The sequence below is a fragment of the Schistocerca piceifrons genome, chromosome 7, assembly GCF_021461385.2.
Source record: "Schistocerca piceifrons isolate TAMUIC-IGC-003096 chromosome 7, iqSchPice1.1, whole genome shotgun sequence".
NCBI lineage: Eukaryota > Metazoa > Arthropoda > Insecta > Orthoptera > Acrididae > Schistocerca > Schistocerca piceifrons.
The window spans coordinates 111,090,106-111,111,196 of NC_060144.1; the positions used below are offsets into that span (position 1 = coordinate 111,090,106).

Here is a 21,091-nt window from a genome sequence, read left to right on the forward strand (position 1 = left end):
TCGCTCACAACGTTTCGGCGAAAGTTACATGTTACAATATGGCCCACACCTTTGTTACAATGTATCCATAGCGACATGATATTTAAAACATGGAGTAAATAAAAGAGCAGCACTCATTACCTACAGATACGCATTAATTGTACAAACTATTTCGCCAAAGTTATATTCACAAACATGGGATGGATTACTAATTGAAAAGACCTGGAGCTGCGATGGTAGCGGGTCACCTGCACGTTTGTCTACAGGTATAGCTTGGTAGTGCTCATGCCCTGTGGTATCGTCAGTGCGCGTTGCATAACAACTATTACTGAGTTAATAAATCTATATTGCATTGATATTGTTCTGTACGAACTCGTACACAATGGTAGTGGGAGGTGGGCTACGGGGTAATACGGCAACTGTCTTCGTAGGAAAGCTGCACAGAAGCAAAAATTATTAGCGAGCAATTTAGCACAGTAAACAGCAGTATACTTTACTTGCATTCCTCCAGAGACTCGTTACAGACAATGCAGCAAGAAACAGAGTCCAGCTCATACAGTAGTAAGGAGGATTAGGCTCTATGAATTAAAGCACGGCCGGCCGCGGTGGCCGAGTGGTTCTAGGCGCTTCAGTCCGGAACCGTGCGACTGCTACGGTCGCAGGTTCGAAACCTGTCTCGGGCATGGATGTGTGTAATGTCCTTAGGTTAGTTAGGTTTAAGTAGTTCTAAGTTCTAGGGGACTTATGATCCGCCGGCCGTAGTAGCCGTCCGGTTCCAGGCGCTACAGTCTGGAGCCGAGCGACCGCTACGGTCGCAGGTTCGAATCCTGCCTCGGGCATGGATGTGTGTGATGTCCTTAGATTAGTTAGGTTTAATTAGTTCTAAGTTCTAGCCGACTGATGACCTTAGAAGTTAAGTCGCATAGCGCAGAGCCATTTGAACTTATGATCCCGGATGTTAAGTCCCATAGTGCTCAGACCCATTTGAACCAATTAAACCACGAACGATGGTGTCGCAGCGCGACTCCGTGGCATCTGATTAGAGTCACGTAGCGAAGTACGAGGCCCTCGAGGAATACAGGCCGCGGCGCGTACGCCACGAAGGTAGGACGAGCTTAATCGCTCAGCTCAGCAGAAAAATTTGCGTTTCTACATCTCTTAACTCGTAACTAGGTTTGTAAGTACAAACGAGAAATGCATCTTCTACTGGAAACCACTATTGACGAATTTTACTGTTATTAGTCCTACAATGATAGAAAGTGCATGGGCCTCGAAATGATTTTTCGCAGCTGTACTACTGTACAACATAATTAAAATCAAGTCAAAATCATTATCAGTTGCATAAGACACCACAACTTGTATGATATGAGAGCCGTTACGCAGAAGAGATGAAAAAAAAAAAAAAAAAAAAATGGTTCAAATCGCTCTGAGCACTATGGGACTCAACATCTTAGATCATAAGTCCCCTAGAACTTAGAACTACTTAAACCTAACTAACCTAAGGACATCACACACACCCATGCCCGAGGCATGGGTAGCAGTCATGCGGTTCCGGACTGCAGCGCCAGAACCGCACGGCCACCGCGGCCGGAGAAATGCTACAAACAAGCCGTTATACCATGTACGTCGGGAATTGATTTTTGTTGTGCAAGTACACTACTGGCCATTAAAATTGCTACAAAAAGAAAAGATGCAGATGATAAACGGGTATGCATTGAACAAATATATTATACTAGAACTGACACGTCATTACAGATTCACGCAATTTGGATGCATATATCCTGAGAAATCAGTACCCAGAACAACCACCTCTGCCCGTAATAATGGCCTTCATAAGCCTGGGCATTGAGTGAAACAGAACTTGCACGGCGTGTTCAGGTACAGCTGCCCATGCAGCTTCAACAGGATACCACGGTTCATCAAGAGTAGTGACTGGCGTATTGTGACCAGACGTTTTGAGTTGGTGAGAGACCTGTCGAACATTTTCTGTATCTAGAAAGGCCCGTACTGGAGCTGCAACATGCGGTCGTGCATTATCCTGCTGAAATGTAGGGTTTAGCAGGGTTCGAATGAAGGGTAGAGCCACGGGCCGTAACACATCTGAAATGTAACGCCCACTGTTCAAAGTGCCGTCAATGCGAACAAGAGGCGACCGAGACGTGTAACCAATAGCACCCCATACCATCACGCCGGGTGATACGCCAGTATGGCGATGACGAATACTCGCTTTCAATGTGCGTTCACCGAGATGTCGCCGTACACGGATGCGACCATCATGATGCTGTAAACAGAACCTGGATTCATCCGAAAAAATGACGTTTTGCCATTCGTGCATCCAGGTTCGTCACTGAGTACACCATCGCAGGAACTTCTGTCTGTGATGCAGCGTCATGGGTAACCGCAGCCACGGTCTCCGAGCTGATAGTCCATGCTGCTGCAAACGTCGTCGAACTGTTCCTGCAGATGGTTGTTGTCTTGCAAACGTCCCCATCTTTTGACTCAGGGATCGAGACGTGGCTACACGATGCGTTACAGCCGTGCGGATAAGATGCCTGTCATCTAGAGTGCTAGCGATACGAGGCCGTTGGGATCCAGCACGGCGTTCCGTATTACCCTCCTGAACCCACCGATTCCATATTCTGCCAACAGTCATTGGATCTCGACCAACGCGAGCAGAAATGTCGCGATACGATAAACCGCAATTGCGATAGGCTACAATCCGGCCTTTATCACAGTCGGAAACGTGATGGTACTTATTTCTCCTCTTTACACGAGGCATCACATCAACGTTTCACCAGGCAACGCGCGGTCAAGTGCTGTTTGTGTATGAGAAATCGGTTGGAAACTTTCATCATGTCAGCACATTGTAGGTGTCGCCACCGGCGCCAATCCTGTGTGAATGCTCTAAAAAGCTGATCATTTGCAGATCACAGCATCTTCTTTCAGTCGGCTAAATTTCGCGTCTGTAGCACGTCATCTTCGTCTTGTAGCGATTTTAATGACCAGTGGTGTAGTAATCAGTAAGACTTTATAATAGCAGATTCCAGTAGAAGATGCGAGTCTCGTCAGTACGTACACACCCAGTTACCAGTTAACAGGTTTAGAAACGCATTTTTCCCGCTGAGTTGAGCGAGCGAGCGAGCGAGCGACCTCTGGCCTACCTTATGACGTAGGCACCGCAACCTGTGTTTCTCGTGGGCCTCGGCGAAATGGCTCCGAGCGCGAGTTGGCCGTGTGTCTGCCGCCGGCCCTCCTACACTGCGGCTGCAGAGTTCGCTCGTAGTCCAGAACTGCTGGAGGTGTGGCTCAGTGGGCGCGCGGCATTGGGTCCACCAGACACCACGGAACCGCTATTGGCGTCTTCCTTCTGACACACCTATGTCATCTCCGGGCGAGGTCTCGTTGAAAAGGAACAGACTTCAAATACACATCTGGTCGTCCAAGATTTTGTTTTTCTTTCGTTCGCGTAATAATCTGCTGCGAATTTCTGAATCCTTTGAAAAGAACATTGCCGATCTCCAACCTTGTCTGATCTGCGCTTGAGCTTCATCTGTAGTAACCTCATCAGCCATCAACTATGGGGGCAGAACTAAGGTGGAAGGGGATATGAATACCAATTTTTCTCCCTTCTTTTTGCCTATACCGTCGATTATTTCATACAACATGGATTTCTGAATATTATTGAGCAGTCTCGTTGTTTTCATGTGCGGCTATAGTTTCGAGACATTATTCACGCCCACTCCTTCTCATTTGAATTTACCTTCCTATTTCTTGTAGCTGGTGTCTTCCGTCATCTCGTCTCGTAATACTACACAACGGGTTTATGCTGTTGTGCTGTCTTTTACGTTTTAACAGTTTAATCAATATCGATTAACTCATTGGCAAATGATCATTAGTTTATTATTACTTGGGCATAGCCAGAAAAAGTCACATGCATGCAGTGAAACAGAGGGAAAGAGAAATTTGAGATGTTTGAAAAGAAAAAGGTCACATATTCCTACAAGAGGCAGTATTAGTGAAAAGTAGAAGAACATTTTGTGTAGTTATATGTTCGGAAGCCACTAATCGTTGAGGTATGGGCCGTTTTCCTTGTGAAGAGTTATCTGCAGTGTTTGGTGATGCAGGCTGTCTTACTTTGCAGTTCACTGAGTGTATCTGAATGGTTTTAATTTGGAGGAAACTGACGATGTGGGTAAATGCAAATCCTCCAGCTGTTGTGGAGCTGAGGCAATGAGTTCGCTGCATTATCAGTGTAGGGACAGGAATCGTCAGTGACAAATTCATAGCAAATCGATTAACAGATGCAGTGTATCACCAATTTACTAACGATGAAGTATAAGTGCTTTTTGTAGAACGTTGTCATTGCAGGAAGACAACGACTGTGGTTTAAACACAACTGGATGGCACCGTTTTTTCTACGTATCTCACCACTACGTTTCATGGGCGCCGGACTGAATCTATTGGGTTTCTGGCTAGCCACTGATGTGTAGGGCAATGCATGTAACGTTGTCCGAATAGAATGAGTTGTATTTGGAAGTGTGTGTGATTCACTGCGAAGAGGGTCTAAAGGATGTGTTAGGATCCGTATTGACCGCATGCAGCGCTGACTATAGTGTGTACTTGTAAGTAACATACTGAAAAAAAGAGGGCGGAATAGTTTTTCTGGAAATATCATTCCAGGAAATTTTCTTCTAGTTTTGATCAACAGTAAATCCTATAGGATTATGTAACACGATTTTCGATCATCCTGTATTTTGTCACTTGTTGTTAGTGTACTTATCAGATGTGTGTAATTAGCAGTGATGTCGTTAAGTAGAGTGCCCATTTGAGTCCAGACACGTAAGAATTTATTTATTACACTGGTCAAAAGATCTCTGTATGCCTTCTTCCGTCAGACTGCCACCTAGTAGATCGCAAGGACACGAGTGTAGAGCATAGCAAACTCGTCCTCAGTCGTCACGGAATTAATAGATTTCGATAATACCTATCTCAAAGATACGATTCAAGGTCGAGAAAGGCAGCCTAATAATACAGCATGACTAATGAGTAGTCAGTAACGCGAGCATCATACACTCCTGGAAATGGAAAAAAGAGCACATTGACACCGGTGTGTCAGACCCACCATACTTGCTCCGGACACTGCGAGAGGGCTGTACAAGCAATGATCACACGCACGGCACAGCGGACACACCAGGAACCGCGGTGTTGGCCGTCGAATGGCCCTAGCTGCGCAGCATTTGTGCACCGCCGCCGTCAGTGTCAGCCAGTTTGCCGTGGCATACGGAGCTCCATCGCAGTCTTTAACACTGGTAGCATGCCGCGACAGCGTGGACGTGAACCGTATGTGCAGTTGACGGACTTTGAGCGAGGGCGTATAGTGGGCATGCGGGAGGCCGGGTGGACGTACCGCCGAATTGCTCAACACGTGAGGCGTGAGGTCTCCACAGTACATCGATGTTGTCGCCAGTGGTCGGCGGAAGGTGCACGTGCCCGTCGGCCTGGGACCGGACCGCAGCGACGCACGGATGCACGCCAAGACCGTAGGATCCTACGCAGTGCCGTAGGGGACCGCACCGCCACTTCCCAGCAAATTAGGGACACTGTTGCTCCTGAGGTATCGGCGAGGACCATTCGCAACCGTCTCCATGAAGCTGGGCTACGGTCCCGCACACCGTTAGGCCGTCTTCCGCTCACGCCTCAACATCGTGCAGCCCGCCTCCAGTGGTGTCGCGACAGGCGTTAATGGAGGGACGAATGGAGACGTGTCGTCTTCAACGATGAGAGTCGCTTCTGCCTTGGTGCCAATGATGGTCGTATGCGTGTTTGGCGCCGTGCAGGTGAGCGCCACAATCAGGACTGCATACGACCGAGGCACACAGGGCCAACACCCGGCATCATGGTGTGGGGAGCGATCTCCTACACTGGCCGTACACCACTGGTGATCGTCGAGGGGACACTGAATAGTACACGGTACATCCAAACCGTCATCGAACCCATCGTTCTACCATTCCTAGACCGGCGAGGGAACTTGCTGTTCCAACAGGACAATGCACGTCCGCATGTATCCCGTGCCACCCAACGTGCTCTAGAAGGTGTAAGTCAACTACCCTGGCCAGCAAGATCTCCGGATCTGTGCCCCATTGAGCATGTTTGGGACTGGATGAAGCGTCGTCTCACGCGGTCTGCACGTCCAGCACGAACGCTGGTCCAACTGAGGCGCCAGGTGGAAATGGCATGGCAAGCCGTTGCACAGGACTACATCCAGCATCTCTACGATCGTCTCCATGGGAGAATAGCAGCCTGCATTGCTGCGAAAGGTGGATATACACTGTACTAGTGCCGACATTGTGCATGCTCTGTTGCCTGTGTCTATGTGCCTGTGGTTCTGTCAGTGGCCGGCCGAAGTGGCCGTGCGGTTAAAGGCGCTGCAGTCTAGAACCGCAAGACCGCTACGGTCGCAGGTTCGAATCCTGCCTCGGGCATGGATGTTTGTGATGTCCTTAGGTTAGTTAGGTTTAACTAGTTCTAAGTTCTAGGGGACTAATGACCTCAGCAGTTGAGTCCCATAGTACTCAGAGCCATTTGAACCATTTTTTTCTTTCAGTGTGATCATGTGATGTATCTGACCCCAGGAATGTGTCAATAAAGTTTCCCCTTCCTGGGACAATGAATTCACGGTGTTCTTATTTCAATTTCCAGGAGTGTATTTGTATCAACGAAGTACACATTTAAATCAAATACATGAAAGAAGACTTATAAACCATATACGCGTACAAGAGCGTACTCAGGACCTAAGAAAACGACGGGAGGTGGCGCGGAACAACTCGTATTAGATGCGTGAAACATCGAGCAGTGGAGCGAACTAAGTACAGTTCACTACAAAATAAATTTCAGTATTATTAAGGAATTTTGTTTGTTAATCACCAGAGGTATTGTCCGCCTTCTTAGGTCGCTAATACACTCCTGTGCGACGGCGCTCAACTCGGAGGTAAGCATGTTCGAATCGTGGTGGCGGCAGAAATTTTACGTCCAGTAATTGGCTGGTAAGGAGGGGGAGAGGAGGTAAAGTGAAGCTTTTGATTGCCAGATGTTGTGTCATCGCAGTGGATTAAATTCCAAACCTCTCCGCAGTGTCTCATGGAGTGAAGGCATGTCACACTGTCGATACATAGTTATCCGTCCATCGGGCGAGGACGTTAAGCTCGGCGATCCCCTGGGTGCTATTCGATAGGCGTAGGCTGTGTGCTGGCGTAGGGTTACACCCTCTCCCTTCTCTCATCATCATACAACACAAACGCAACACCGCACTGTACACGCGCACACACATACATCATAGTCACTTGCCACTCACCAGGTGCACTTCTGACGCAACTCTCACACACCGGTAGAAAATGGGCAGCTGTGGGCGGAAGACCCATCGTAGCTCCTAGACGAGAATGTCTTACGTCTCTTCCCTTTATAAAATATACAGGGTGTTCCATTGATAGTAACGGGGCAAATATCTCACGAAATAAGCGTCAAACGAAAAACTACAAAGTACGAAACTTGTCTAGCTTGAAGGGGGAAACCAGATAGCGTTATGGTTGGCCCTCTAGATGGCGCTGCCATAGGTCAAACGGATATCAGCTGCGTTTTTTTGAATACGGATCCCCATTTCTTATTACATATTAGAGTAGTACGTAAAGAAATATGAATGTTTTAGTTGGGCCACTTTTTTAGCTTTGTGATAGATGGCTTGTAATAGTCACAAACATATGGCTCACAGTTTTAGTCGAACAGTTGGTAACAGGTACGTTTTTTAAATTAAAATACTGAACGTAGGTACGTTTGAACATTTTATTTCGGTTGTTCCAATGTGGTACATGTACCTTTGTGAACTTATCATTTCTGAGAACGCATGCTGTTACAGTGTGATTACCTGTAAATACCACATTAATGCAATAAATGCTCAAAATGATGTCCGTCATCCTCAATGCATTTGGCAATACGTCTAACGACATTCCTCTCAACAGGTAGTAGTTCGCCTTCCGTAATGTTCACACATGCATTGACAATGCGCTGACGCATGTTGTCAGGCGTTGTCGGTGGATCACAATAGCAAATATCCTTCAACTTTCCCCACAGAAAGAAATCCTGGGACGTCAGGTACGGTGAACGTTCTGGCCATGGTATGGTACTTCGACGACCAATCCACCTGTCATGAAATATGCTATTCAATACCGCTTCAACCGCACGCGAGCTATGTGCCGGACATCCATCATGTTGGAAGTACATCGCCATTCTGTCATGCAGTGAAACATCTTGTAGTAACATCGGTAGAACATTACGTAGGAAATCAGTATACATTGCACCATTTAGATTGCCATCGATGAAATGGGGGCCAATTATCCTTCCTCCCATAATGCCGCACCATACAGTACCCCGCCAAGGTCGCTGATGTTCCATTTGTCGCAGCCATCGTGGATTTTCCGTTGCCCAATAGTGCATATTATGCCGGTATACGTTACTGCTGTTGGTGAATGACGTTTCGTCGCTAAATAGAACTCGTGCAAAAAATCTGTCATCGTCCCGTAATTTCTCTTGTGCCCAGTGGCAGAACTGTAAACGACGTTCAAAGTCGTCGCCATGCAATTTCTGGTGCACAGAAATGTGGTACCGGTGCAATAGATGTTGATGTAGCATTCTCAACACCGACGTTTTTGAGATTCCCGATTCTCGCTCAATTTTCTGCTAATGATGTGCGGAGTAGCCTCGACAGCAGCTAAAACACCTACTTGGGCATCATCATTTGTTGCAGGTCGTGGTTGACGTTTCACATGTGGCTGAACACTTCCTGCTACCTTAAGTAACGTAAGTACGCGGCGAACGGTCCGGACACTTGGATGATGTCGTACAGGATACCGAGCAGCTTAAATAGCACACGCCCGTTGGGCATTTTGATCACAATAGCCATACATCAACTCGATATCGATCTTTTCCGCAATTAATAATTGGTCCATTTTAACACGGGTAATGTATCACGATGCAAATACCGTCCGCTCTGAATACCGTCCGCTCTGGCGTACCGCGTACTTATAAGTTTGTGACTATTACAGCGCCATCTATCACAAAGCGAAAAAAGTGATCCAACTAAAACATTCATATTTCTTTATGTACTACACGAATATGTAATAAAAATGGGGGTTCCTATTTAAAAAAAAACGCAGTTTATATCCGTTTGACCTATGGCAGTGCCATCTAGCGTGCCAACCATAGCGCCATCTGGTTTCCCCCTTCAAGCTAGGCGAGTTTCGTTCTTTGCAGTTTTTTCGTTTGATGCTTATTTCGTGAGATATTTGGCCGGTCACTATCAATGGATCACCCTGTACACAATCTATTACCTTATTACAGGTACCTGTTACCGACAATAAACTTAACTGGGAGAGAATAGTTTCTACGAGCTACATAATACAGCGCCACTAGTTTGCATGTCTGCTGGTGTGTAATGTTAATCGTAATTTAGTAAGCGTCATTCCTTTGCTTCTGTATTGACGTTGATGTTGAGCTCTTGGCACTACTATGTTATCGTGGTAGATTTTTATGTGTGGTGTCGTTTGCATCTAAAAATTTTTTCTTCAATTTTGTATTTCGTGCGTATCATTTGAATATCCTATACTTCCATGTGTTACATATGTGTTAACTTGGTACTCATGAGTGTATAACAAATTTTTGTCAGATAAACTGATGATGGTCTACAACCGAAACGCTTAATACAATAAAGAAGCTCAGCTAACATCTTGTGACTGTTATTAGCGATCTATCAGCACCGTTATAATTTTTGTAAGTCTCAGTGTGGTCGCAAACCCTATTTACAACTTTTTGTCGATTTATAACAGAGAGTAAACAATGGCTGAGCCCACAACAGCTAGGTCATGTTTTATGAGTGTCTTGCGCGTTTATTTGGATTGCATGTTTCGCCATCACAACTCTGTAGACCCATGCCTGTGACTGCTACGAACCAATTTTGTGTAAAGTTAGAAATCCGTGTAGCGAGGAAACACGTTTAGCTTGGACTTTGATAACCAAAGATGTCTCATATGAATCGCATATATGCTCGGAAATTTGGAAATCGTGATTCAGAGCAAAGTTCGCGTCGAAAGGAATTCAAAAAGCCTAAAAAGTCCAGGCCCCAGCAAACCCGAGAGCTACGGCAACGATGGAAATGTAGTGAAAAAGCGGCGCAAATCGACTGCGTACCTGGCCATGAGGAATTTCACCGCACGCTATTATATCGAACCCACTGAAGCTCATTTCATGAATACATGCGATGTTTAAGGCGGTTGTCTATTCTATGAAAGATGCCGCTGCTGATCATGCTGACGTCTTTGATGACAATACTGCGCACAGCATTAAACATCTCTCGGTAGACGTGTTGAGTTTTATGAGCCCGCAGTTCGTTGCTAATCGTAACCATTATACAACTCTGAGTAACCATTTTAATAAAGGAACTGATAATTTAGTTTACATATTGTGTGAAACACTTGTTACGACTTTATCCCGACTTTTTCACGACAAATCTATGACATGGACATGATCTGCGCACACGGAAACTTTTTCCTAGGAGATGTAGTAGGATGGAAGAGATAAATGTTGCCATACCGTCCTCTGCCCTACGCAGGGTACAGTGTTGTAAACAAAACTGTTTTGACCGATCAGGAAAATTCGTGATTTTCGTCACTGAGCATCGTACACCTTGTTCGTTCTCCACAAGAGAGAAAAGCACCTAGCAGCCAAAGACACAGACGTTAACATGGTTGGTTGGCCGGCCGGTGTGGCCCAACGGTTGTAGGCACCTCAGCCTGGAACCGCGCGACCGCTACGGTCTCTGGTTCGAATCCTGCCTTGAGCATGAATGTGTGTGATGTCCTTAGGTTAGTTAGGTTTAAGTAGTTCTAAGATCTAGGGGACTGATGTTAAGTCCCATAGTGCTAAGAGCCATTCGAATCATTTTTTTGTTAACATGGTTAAACTCCAGCACCCGACAAGAGACTATGGTACGCTACCGTCGTACGTCACACAAACAGTTCGGAAGCAGACAAAAGCATACGCACGGCTGCACTCAGCAGTTAGTTTAAACAGTACCTCAACACAATGTCCCAGGACGTATCTACAGCTGCTGCCAAGGAGAGCCAAACTGAAGACTATACAAGTGATGTTAGTTACCGATCACGTGATTTAGGACTGCGCCAATGTATAAGGACAGATATGTGCAAATGAAAGTTTATTTATACTCCCATCCACAATCTTCACACTCAAGTTACGTGTTGTAGTATTTCAGTTAACAAACCTTTATAAATTATTGCTGAACTGTGTTGCCATCTTTTTTTGCTATTGCTATTCCCTGACCCTCTGCGGCCGTGTGACGAAGCTGTATAGTTTTTGCGCGCAGGCAAGACACTCAGTAACAAAACAGTAATAGCGTCTCTTCCTAACGCATTTATTCATTTGACGCCAAGTGCATTTGGTGAACACAACATCACAAACGAAATAAAAGAAGAATCATCGATATTTATGCCATCACCTGTCCGGAATAAGGATTTTACACCTTTCCCTCGTAAGTGCGTTTTTTCTAGATGTCTCATATCGATTGATATTCGTTAGTGATGCCACGTAAAGTTGACTCTGCACCGAGGACATTCGCCAACGTGTTTTGCAGGTTCGGTTAGTTGTGACGGACACTCGGCTATTCCGTGCTATACCCCTGCCAGCACTGTTTCCGAAATGTCAGACAGGCGCCAGAGAGCAAGCGGCAGCACGGCCAGACGTGGGATCAGCGTCTGCCGGCGATTGTTTCCGCGCCCGAATCCGGCTGGCGCTGGCGTTCGCGCTCGGCCATCTCCGCCGATCTTCGTGCGCCGTCGGCTTGGCGCGAGGCGAGCGGCCACGCACTGTTTGTTGTCGTCTGGTGAGGCACCAGCAGTCTCACCGCGACCGCCGTGAGATCAGGCCGTGCTGCCAAGGCCACGCCTGCGACTGGCTCGAGAGGACGCTGACGCACGCACAGTGATGCTAGCGGCAGAATGATGATGCGCGCCCTGCTGCGACTGTCCCTGGTGCTGGCCGTGGCAGCCCAGCTGGTGCCGCTGCGACTCGTCGCCGGCGACGACGACGCCGACGGCATGCTGCTGCACCGCCAGTGGACGGGAAATGGCGCACAGCCGCACCACCACCTCCGCCACCACAGAGGTCTGTCACCCCTCACCTCACATCGGCCACGGTTGCACGTAATATGCTAGTAACCCTCAACAAAGCTGTCACCTGCTTATGAAGTGTTTTACGATATTTCGCCAATCAGTTGTCATACAGTTACTCTGAAATATCAACAATGAAAATTCGTCGCACCGTGGACAGTTCTAGTGTGTTTCGTCCGGCATTGTTATGATAAGTGAGCTTATATCCAATTTGATGAAAAAAATTATTTTTCGCGAGTAAACAACATTTCGCACATCACATTTACTACAAAATAGTACTACTTTTATGATTATTCTATCAGTACATCATGAACGTCTATTTTACTTTTACAAACTGAAAAATCTTTCGTTTCATTCGTGTACATATAGTTCACTTTTTAACAACAGTAACAAAATATAAATAAATGAAATTAAATGAAAAAATACTGGCGCTTCGCATGACAAACAAATGAGTGACGCATAATATTGATACCAGCAATGAACACGAGATTTAACGCGACAATAGCAAATAGTCTCCTAGTACATAAACCAATGACAGAAATGTGTGGCACACAGTGGAAAGTTCAACACTTGTCCAAAGTTACCTTAGCAGCGGTTTCGGACAAACATTCCTTAAAAAAAAAAAGAATCAGAATAAAACAGTAGTTACAGAGGTATTGATAGACCATAAGTCACAGTCAACAGGCTCGGTTGTATTTTACCAAGGAAAGTTTTGAGCTGTGACAGCGTCACCACTATTCACAGATCCATCTTCTATACTTTCTTTATTGAGTCGTACCCATTCGAGGTCCAGTATTTCTCTCGTTACGCGCTCTGTAGTTGCAATAACTTGCGTACCGAAAAAGATTTTTCAGCGCGGGAACAACTTCCCCTTTATTCTACAGAATATTTCTTGACAGAAAAGAGTGTGTGTGACCTCAGCTTTTTTAAATGTTCCAGCGTTGTTCACGGTTTCACTAAGCTGATATGTCGCATAGCTGTGTTTGTAAGTAACGTCAAGATGAAGCGAAATTTCGGCGGACAATCTTTGTTTTTCTTGCGCTGCTCCTGTCCAAAGTCCGCAGCTCGTGGTCGTGCGGTAGCGTTCTCGCTTCCCGCGCCCTGGTTCCCGGGTTCGATTCCCGGCGGGGTCAGGGATTTTCTCTGCCTCGTGATGACTGGGTGTTGTGTGATGTCCTTAGGTTAGTTAGGTTTAAGTAGTTCTAAGTTCTAGGGGACTGATGACCATAGATGTTAAGTCCCATAGTGCTCAGAGCCATTTGAACCATCCTGTCGAAATTCCGTCGTTATTGACGTCTCTTACAAATCTTCTGTATTGGAAATTTCTAACAGCAAGTGTGATTATATTTCGAAATAGCACCAAGCAAGCACCTTCCTAAATAATTTTCTAAAAAACTGCAATAGATGGTTTAGTTGTCTGCACAGTTGCTAGCAAGTACGTGAACGTATAACCAAATACTGTCGCAAAAGATACAACTGTGGTGACGAAAGATCTCTCTTAGAATATTCGTTTGTACAGTCGGGAGGCTACTGACGTGGAATGTTCGATGCGATTCTCAAGACACGATGTCCGAAATCGCACTAGAAACACTTTTATTGGTTCAAATGGCTCTGAGCACTATGGGACTTAACTACTGTGGTCATCAGTCCACTAGAACTTAGAACTACTTAAACCTAACTAACCTAAGGACATCACACACATCCATGCCCGAGGCAGGATTCGAACCTGCGACCGTAGCAGTCGCGCGGTTCCGGACTGCGCGCCTAGAACCGCTAGACCACCGCGACCGGCAAACACTTTTATTTCATATGCCTTCAGTGAGTGCAATAACGCTTTTCATTTCATTAACGATATAATACATATATTACAATGTTGTTAAAAATATGCCTACTGTTCACTTTTCAAGAAAGTTGTTGACTCTCCTCAGGTCCCAGAGACGCGTAAAACCAGCGTTTTACTCACAACCTTTCTAGGGCAATTTCTTGTTTCTTACTAAAGGTATTTTTCAAAGCGTTTCATTAACATATATTTCATATCGCAATGCCCGAAACAGCATATGACTAAAATCGTACAAGACTTTGCATTGTTTAAACGTGTGAGAAAACAAGTATCTTTCGTTGAAGTATGCTTCGTGTTTTAGGGGAGATCACATTGTATCGATAAGACAGATGGAGAGAAAAATTAAAACCAGAGAGCTTCAGAATTTCCTCAGTTCTCACTGGAAACTCGCTCGTAGAACGGACTACGTTTGTGCGTGGCAGAATGAGACACCGGATGCAGACAGCTGATACACACACGCTAGTTGTCCGCTATCCGGGATGGATGCTGCCCTTTATCTGCCGGACACAGTGCTGAGTTGCATAGCGGGCGTGCACTGCAGAAGGAAGAACAGACACAGTCATTCTGCAATCAGCTCTAAGGCTTCCGCTTATTTAGGCGCACAAAGAAATTTCTGCTCTGTCTGCCTTGGTTTACGTTATGGCAAAAGCGTGGTCACAAATGACGGACAGGCACCGTCGTAAGTAAACATTACCTCTAAGCGGAAAAGAAACAATAAATTATCTCGTACGCCCCTGATGGCTCGAATCCAACTAAATTGACTTCTGAGCATTGATTTCATGTGCGAGGGATATGCACACCACAAATAATGTCTTCTGTACAGAAACCGGGACGTGCCTTATCTCTTTTACGCATCTAACGTTTATTTCTCCCTTCCTTTCCATAACCGATAATGTCAATATTTTCCTAAGTTCGTTCATTGCATAAATTTTGACAGTACCTGGAGGTAAGGAACACAATAGTTAAACAAAATACGTATTAATGTCTGAGAAAGTAGTGCAAATCTGATTTCTCAAAACGTTTTCCATTATGTCTACACTTAGTACTACATTCTGTCTGGAATGTTTTCTACAATCAAATATCCTTATTTTTTAAATAGAACACCAATATGATTTTTGTGACGGCAGTAGTAAGTAGTTGTCTGCACAATGGGGTTTGTAGGGTGTAGGTCATTTCCAGAAATTACTCACAACCCATCACTTATAAGCTTTTATTCTGAAACGCCGGGTTGTGATGGTATAGAGTGATCAGAGCTACAATTGATATCAACCTTATCTTGCCCTTGACCTACAGCAACGCTGGAAGAGCTGGATGTACGAAACGCTCAACAGCAATATTTAAAAATGAAAATTATTTTATACATTTGGATTTATTGAAACGGTTAGTCAATTTCGGTGAATGCATCTTCGTGTGTCATAAAGAAGAGCATACTGAAAAGTGCAGTATTGCAGATGTAACAATCTATCATTCTAAAACTTTATACGGATAGATCAGTTTATAATCGAAAACAGTGTACACACTAAGATCTCTTCTGCGGATCGTAATATTTCCCTAATTCGAGTACAGTATATAATATTAGTAGGGTTTCATGTACTCTGAGGCTCATGGTAAAAATCATTACCTACCATTTTCACATGTTTCTGCGAAGGACTGCTCAACATCGATGTTGGTGTTCATAACATCCACGAAAAAAATTCCCTTTCCATTGTATTTTCTTAACTGTTATTGATCTTGCATGTATTCGCATATCTGGGCGCATCATGTGTCTCTTATTTGCGAAGTACATGTGTCATCATTATTACAGTTTTAATGAACAGTAGCGTACCTCTTGTCAGTTTTCAAAATGCCAGTTGGTTGTAACTATGCAACACTGTGTGAAAACACGTCACTGATGAATATTCTACGCCATCCATTATTTGTAAGCTGTGTCACATTCCGCTGAATTACGTGATAGCCGTCTAACAAACCGAATGGCGTCTCATTACTCAATAAATTGTGTACAGTATTCAGCACTTCCGTGTCCTCATTTATGTTCACGAAAAGTTTCAGTGAAACACAGGCCGGACATACAATTAGCGAGTGTAATAATCATTACCCTTAATAATTCACCTTTCTTCGGGGTGAATTTCTTAAGGTTTCCGATTGATTTTCTCTGGAGTCTCCTTTTCATATTTTAATTACGGTACAAAAATTTCTTTTGATCAAATCAAAAATAATCAACATGCTTACTGGCTAACGACGAACCGTAGTTAAGTATTTGCATTCGTAATGTGAAAGAAACACATTTTGCGTCCTTCGTTCGTTCCTCTCCAAAGTTGGAACAACCTTGAAGTCACTAACAGTTTAAGTAAAACCCAAATATATTTGTATAGTCAATCGAGTTAAAAAAACTTTTTTTTTTTGTAAATATTAATACGTAGCGAATTTTCCAATAAGTCGTTCACGAGTAACAAAGTTCGGATTTTAATTAACTCCATGACCATTGCGTTAGAGCACTGATACCAAGCCAACATTGTTTCTTCTGGTCCGATGTGGACGTATATTTAGTTATGTGTTCTGCTTATCTCTTCGCATTTATAAGTTTCTATAAACAGAAATTTCTTTAGTATTTGCTGCATTCTGCAGTGTATGTTTGCCCTGTAAATCTTAGTCTCTACTGCCCTCTGCTGTGCAAAACTAATCATTGATGAATTTCTTAAAATCCCATTCCTCAATAGTTCTCTATATACTTCTACATCTACACTCTGCAAACCACTGTGAAGTCCACGGCAAAGAGTACCTCTCACTGTACTAGTTATTAGAGTTTTTTCTCGTTCTAAATATGCATGGGGCGCCTCTATGGCCGCTGTAATTGGTCAAATCTTGTCTTCGCAATCTCTGTGGAAACGATACGTCGGCTGCTAGATTTACCACTTTAGCAGCTTTCTAAGTGGGCTTTAACGTGATAGTTCGCGTCATGTCAGTTCTTTCAGCATCTCCGACACACCATTGTCCAGTCGTGCTGCTCTTTTGTGTACCAGTTCAGCATTCCCTCTTTATCCCGTCTGGTACGGATCCCACGGACTTGAGTAATGTTCTAGACTGGGTCAAACGAGTTTTCATGCAATCAATCATCTCTATAGACTGACTGCATTTCCCTAATCTTCGACCAATAACCCGAAGTCAACGATCTGCAGTACCTGCGACTATGAGCCTATGTGATCGTTCCATTTTACATAGCTACAAATCGCTACAAGCACATGTGTGTATGAGTTAACTGATTCCAACTGTGACTCACTGATATTGTAATCATTGAATCGTAAGGTTTTTCTTTTTGTGAATTGCAAAATTTTCCATTTTTGAAAATTTAAAACAAGTTGTCAGTCTTTCCACCACTTTGAAATCTTATCAAGATACGACTGAAAATTTGTGCAGCCTTTTTTCCTGACAGTACTGCATTAAGCTGAATACGTCATCTACGAAAATTCTGAAAGGTCATCAATAGACAACTTCCCTGGGGCACACCTGGAGTTAATTACATATATATGTATCGATTCCTCTCCATCCAAGACAACATGCCGTATCATACGCAGCAGGACATCTTCAGTCCAGTCACATATATCGATTGATACCCTATACGATCATACTTTCGATAGTCAGCGATGAACCGGTCCTAGGTGGAGCTGCGCAATGCGTGTATCGTGACTGTTTCCTGCATCGCCTCAGTCCACTAAATACCGTTTTCGTCCGACTAAACCAACGGGTGCGAGAATCTGGGAGGTTATCATGGTTCAAATGGTTCAAATGGCTCTGAGCACTATGCGACTTAACTTCTGAGGTCATCAGTCGCCTAGAACTTAGAACTACTTAAACCTAACTAACCTAAGGACACCACACACATCCATGCCCGAGGCAGGATTCGAACCTGCGACCGTAGCGGTCGCTCGGTTCCAGACTGCAGCGCCTAGAACCGCACGGCCACTCCAGCCGGCCGGCAGACCGGATGGTTACCCATCCAAGTGCTAGCCCAGCCCGTGTGACAACTGCGGCAAGGCCGTTGGCTATCTGTCGCTAATAGTAAGCATTAATTTTTCGAAACCGAAACGAAACGCTCCGCTCCCGTTCCCTGCTCGCGTTAACAGAATTTGTGCAGTTTCCGGACTACATCTTCCGCCACAACTTCTACAGAATTTCTCCAAATACCTATTACCCCCAATGCGTAACGGAATCCAGTTTGTTTTTAACATCTACGTTTACGTCCGGATGTGGAGCTCAAATTTAGTTTCTCTTTGTTTTGACTCCAACCACAAATGCATAATCATAGTATGAACTGTTTGGTTCCTCAGCATGTTGGGTGATCGATTACTTGTAAGACTATAACCGAATTGTGCTTGACGATTCCTCATCTTCCAGTTATCTGCTAACTTCATGGACTAGTGTAAACGTTGAGCTATTTTATCTGCAGTCAGCAAAATGACTATTTCTTTAAAATAATTACTATTTTGACCATTCCATGCTGTTCTGCATCGTTTGCTAATCTTTAATCCTTCTTGTAAGTGTTACATCCACCATTTACTATAACGTGGTTTGCATATTCTAGTCTTGAGCTGCCCCTAATAGTTTTCCCATGTACTGCCCCTTGCAGCAGTAGGCTGAACTATTCCTGAATTCCTTGGCGCAGGGCTCTCGAACGCGTCCGTTGTTCAGCAAAGGATCTCCGATAGTTCTTCATTACTCGCCTATTCTTTTTACTACTTCTTCATTTCCTATTTTGTCTGTCCACTTATACAAGTTTCAATAGCACAGCATATCTAATGCTTCCAGTTTTTTCTTATCCAGATTTCTAATGATCCACGTTTCACTTCCACGAAATTTTCTGCTGAGGAACTTCTGCCTCAATTCCACATTAATATTAGACGATAATAAAATTCTTTTATTGAAGATAGCGTTTTTCACATGGACCAAGATACAGAGCCTGAAAAAATAAATGAAGCAGTCTGCAAATATGGTGGTATGTAAATTTCACTTTGCGCACATACACACCATCGGCGCGTACGTAAATGGTTAGAATCTCTCTGTGACAAGCGGAAAGGCCACCATAATGCGTTAGTGTTGTCCGTGTATGTCGTTATTGCAAGGACTGATAGTGCACACACTGATCAGCCAGAACATTATGACTACCAGACTATCAGCTGGTATGTCCACCTTTGGCAGGGTTAATAGAGGCGACGCATCGTGGCATGGGAGCAGTGAGGCCTTGGTAGGTCGCTGGAGGGGGTTGGTACTGTGGTGTCACCGCCAGACACCACACTTGCTAGGTGGTAGCTTTAAATCGGCCGCGGTCCATTAGTACATGTCGGACCCGCGTGTCGCCACTTTCAGTGATAGCAGACCGAGCGCCACCACACGGCAGGTCTAGAGAGACGTACTAGCACTCGCCCCAGTTGTACGGACGATGTAGCTAGCGATGCACACTGACTAAGCCTCGCTCATTTGCAGAGCAGATAGTTAGAATAGCCTTCAGCTAAGTCAATGGCTACGACCTAGCAAGGTGCCATTAGTAACATTGCATGTATCTAAAGAGTCTCACTTATATCGTCAATAGCGATGTACCAAGGATGGATTAAAGTTAAGTATTCCAGAAGCTACGTACTTTTCTTTATAGCATTCATTACGTATCCAGTTACAGACCTATCTCTTGCCTGCGTGAGCTAAACGCGTGCCTTTCGGTTACTTCTGTGGCGTGGCTGTCTTGCTACGCCACAACAGGTACCACATCAGCACACGCATCTCGCCTTATTCCTGTAAATTCCAGGCAGGGTGCAATGAGCTCTGACACCATGTTGAATCACATCCCACTTTTTTTCGTTCGGATTCAGATCTGCCACTCCACCACATTTCTGGCCATGTGACATGGCGCAATATCACTGTATCAGTTTACTGGGGTAGGTAGTATGGAGCACACCTGGTTAGCTTTGCAAAATCGCATCGTCCTAGGGCCGGCGAATTCTATGAAAAGATGCCTGGGATCGCCAGGAAGTACAAGTGAACATTTTATCTCTAAATGGAGTTGTTTTCTATGACGTGGTCTATCACCCATAGACTTTAATGCAAAGACTTTGAAACACCCTGTATTTGGAGCGGACGTTTGATTCAAAAACGCTGAAACACCCCATATTTAGAAGTCTCTCTCCCTATTGTTTTTGATTCCGTAACAGAGTATACAAATCGATTTTAAAACGCTTACGTATCAGCTTTGTCGAACATTCATTGCTCTAAAAGTTACCTCCAGGTGTTCCTTTTCATCCTAAAATTTTTTAGACAGAATTCGTAGCTAAACGTCCCCTTCGAAAAATTATGACTTACTGCGCTGGTAAACTTCTACGTTATTTGATACAAAGACAGTTGAGTAAAACTGAACGTACTCAGACATTTCTCTCTTTACTTATTCTGATCATCAATAAACTGACACGCAATATTTTTAGCACAACGCAATCTGACTTTCAATAACCCCTATAAAAGGATGGCCGTGACGAACCTATACCTACCAAGAATCACCTACCTCACAAAAATCTTCGTTACTCGAATTACTGCAATACAAATGGTTCAAATGGCTCTGAGCACTATGGGACTTAACACCTGAGGTCACTGCAATACAGCGAGCGCCAATACTGCCACCTAAATAAAAGATTCTAACTACTGGAGGCACTAACTACTGATAGGCATAGTTAGCAAATGAAAGATTTTGACACGGAACAAACAATGTATTTACCTTAATAGCGTTCATAAGCCATTATATATAATTTTGTGACATCCAATTAAACAAATTTCCTTTTTCTGATGGACACACGTCCAGATCGTCCGCTCAAAACTCTGGCATATCTCTCTCTACATCCACCACTGCTGGTGGCTCACCTCCAACTGCACAACGCTACGCGCTGTTCACATCCAACTGTCGAACACTACACAGTTTAATATTCCAATAATGAGTCCAACCAGCCATAGACTGCACACAGCACAGTCAGTGATTTTCATACAGAGCGCTACGTGGCGTTAACAACAT

General features: G+C 44.5%; 1 protein-coding gene across 1 annotated transcript in view; it reads left to right on the forward strand.

Moving 5' to 3' along the window:
- The first annotated feature begins 11,927 nt into the window (after positions 1-11,927).
- Positions 11,928-21,091, forward strand: part of LOC124805152 (semaphorin-2A-like) — a 715,094-nt gene continuing 705,930 nt past the window's right edge. Inside the window, exon 1 of the mRNA XM_047265622.1 lies at positions 11,928-12,204. Within this exon, the coding sequence (XP_047121578.1) occupies positions 12,039-12,204 (166 nt within the window). The 5' untranslated portion in view covers positions 11,928-12,038. The remainder of the gene's footprint in view (positions 12,205-21,091) is intronic.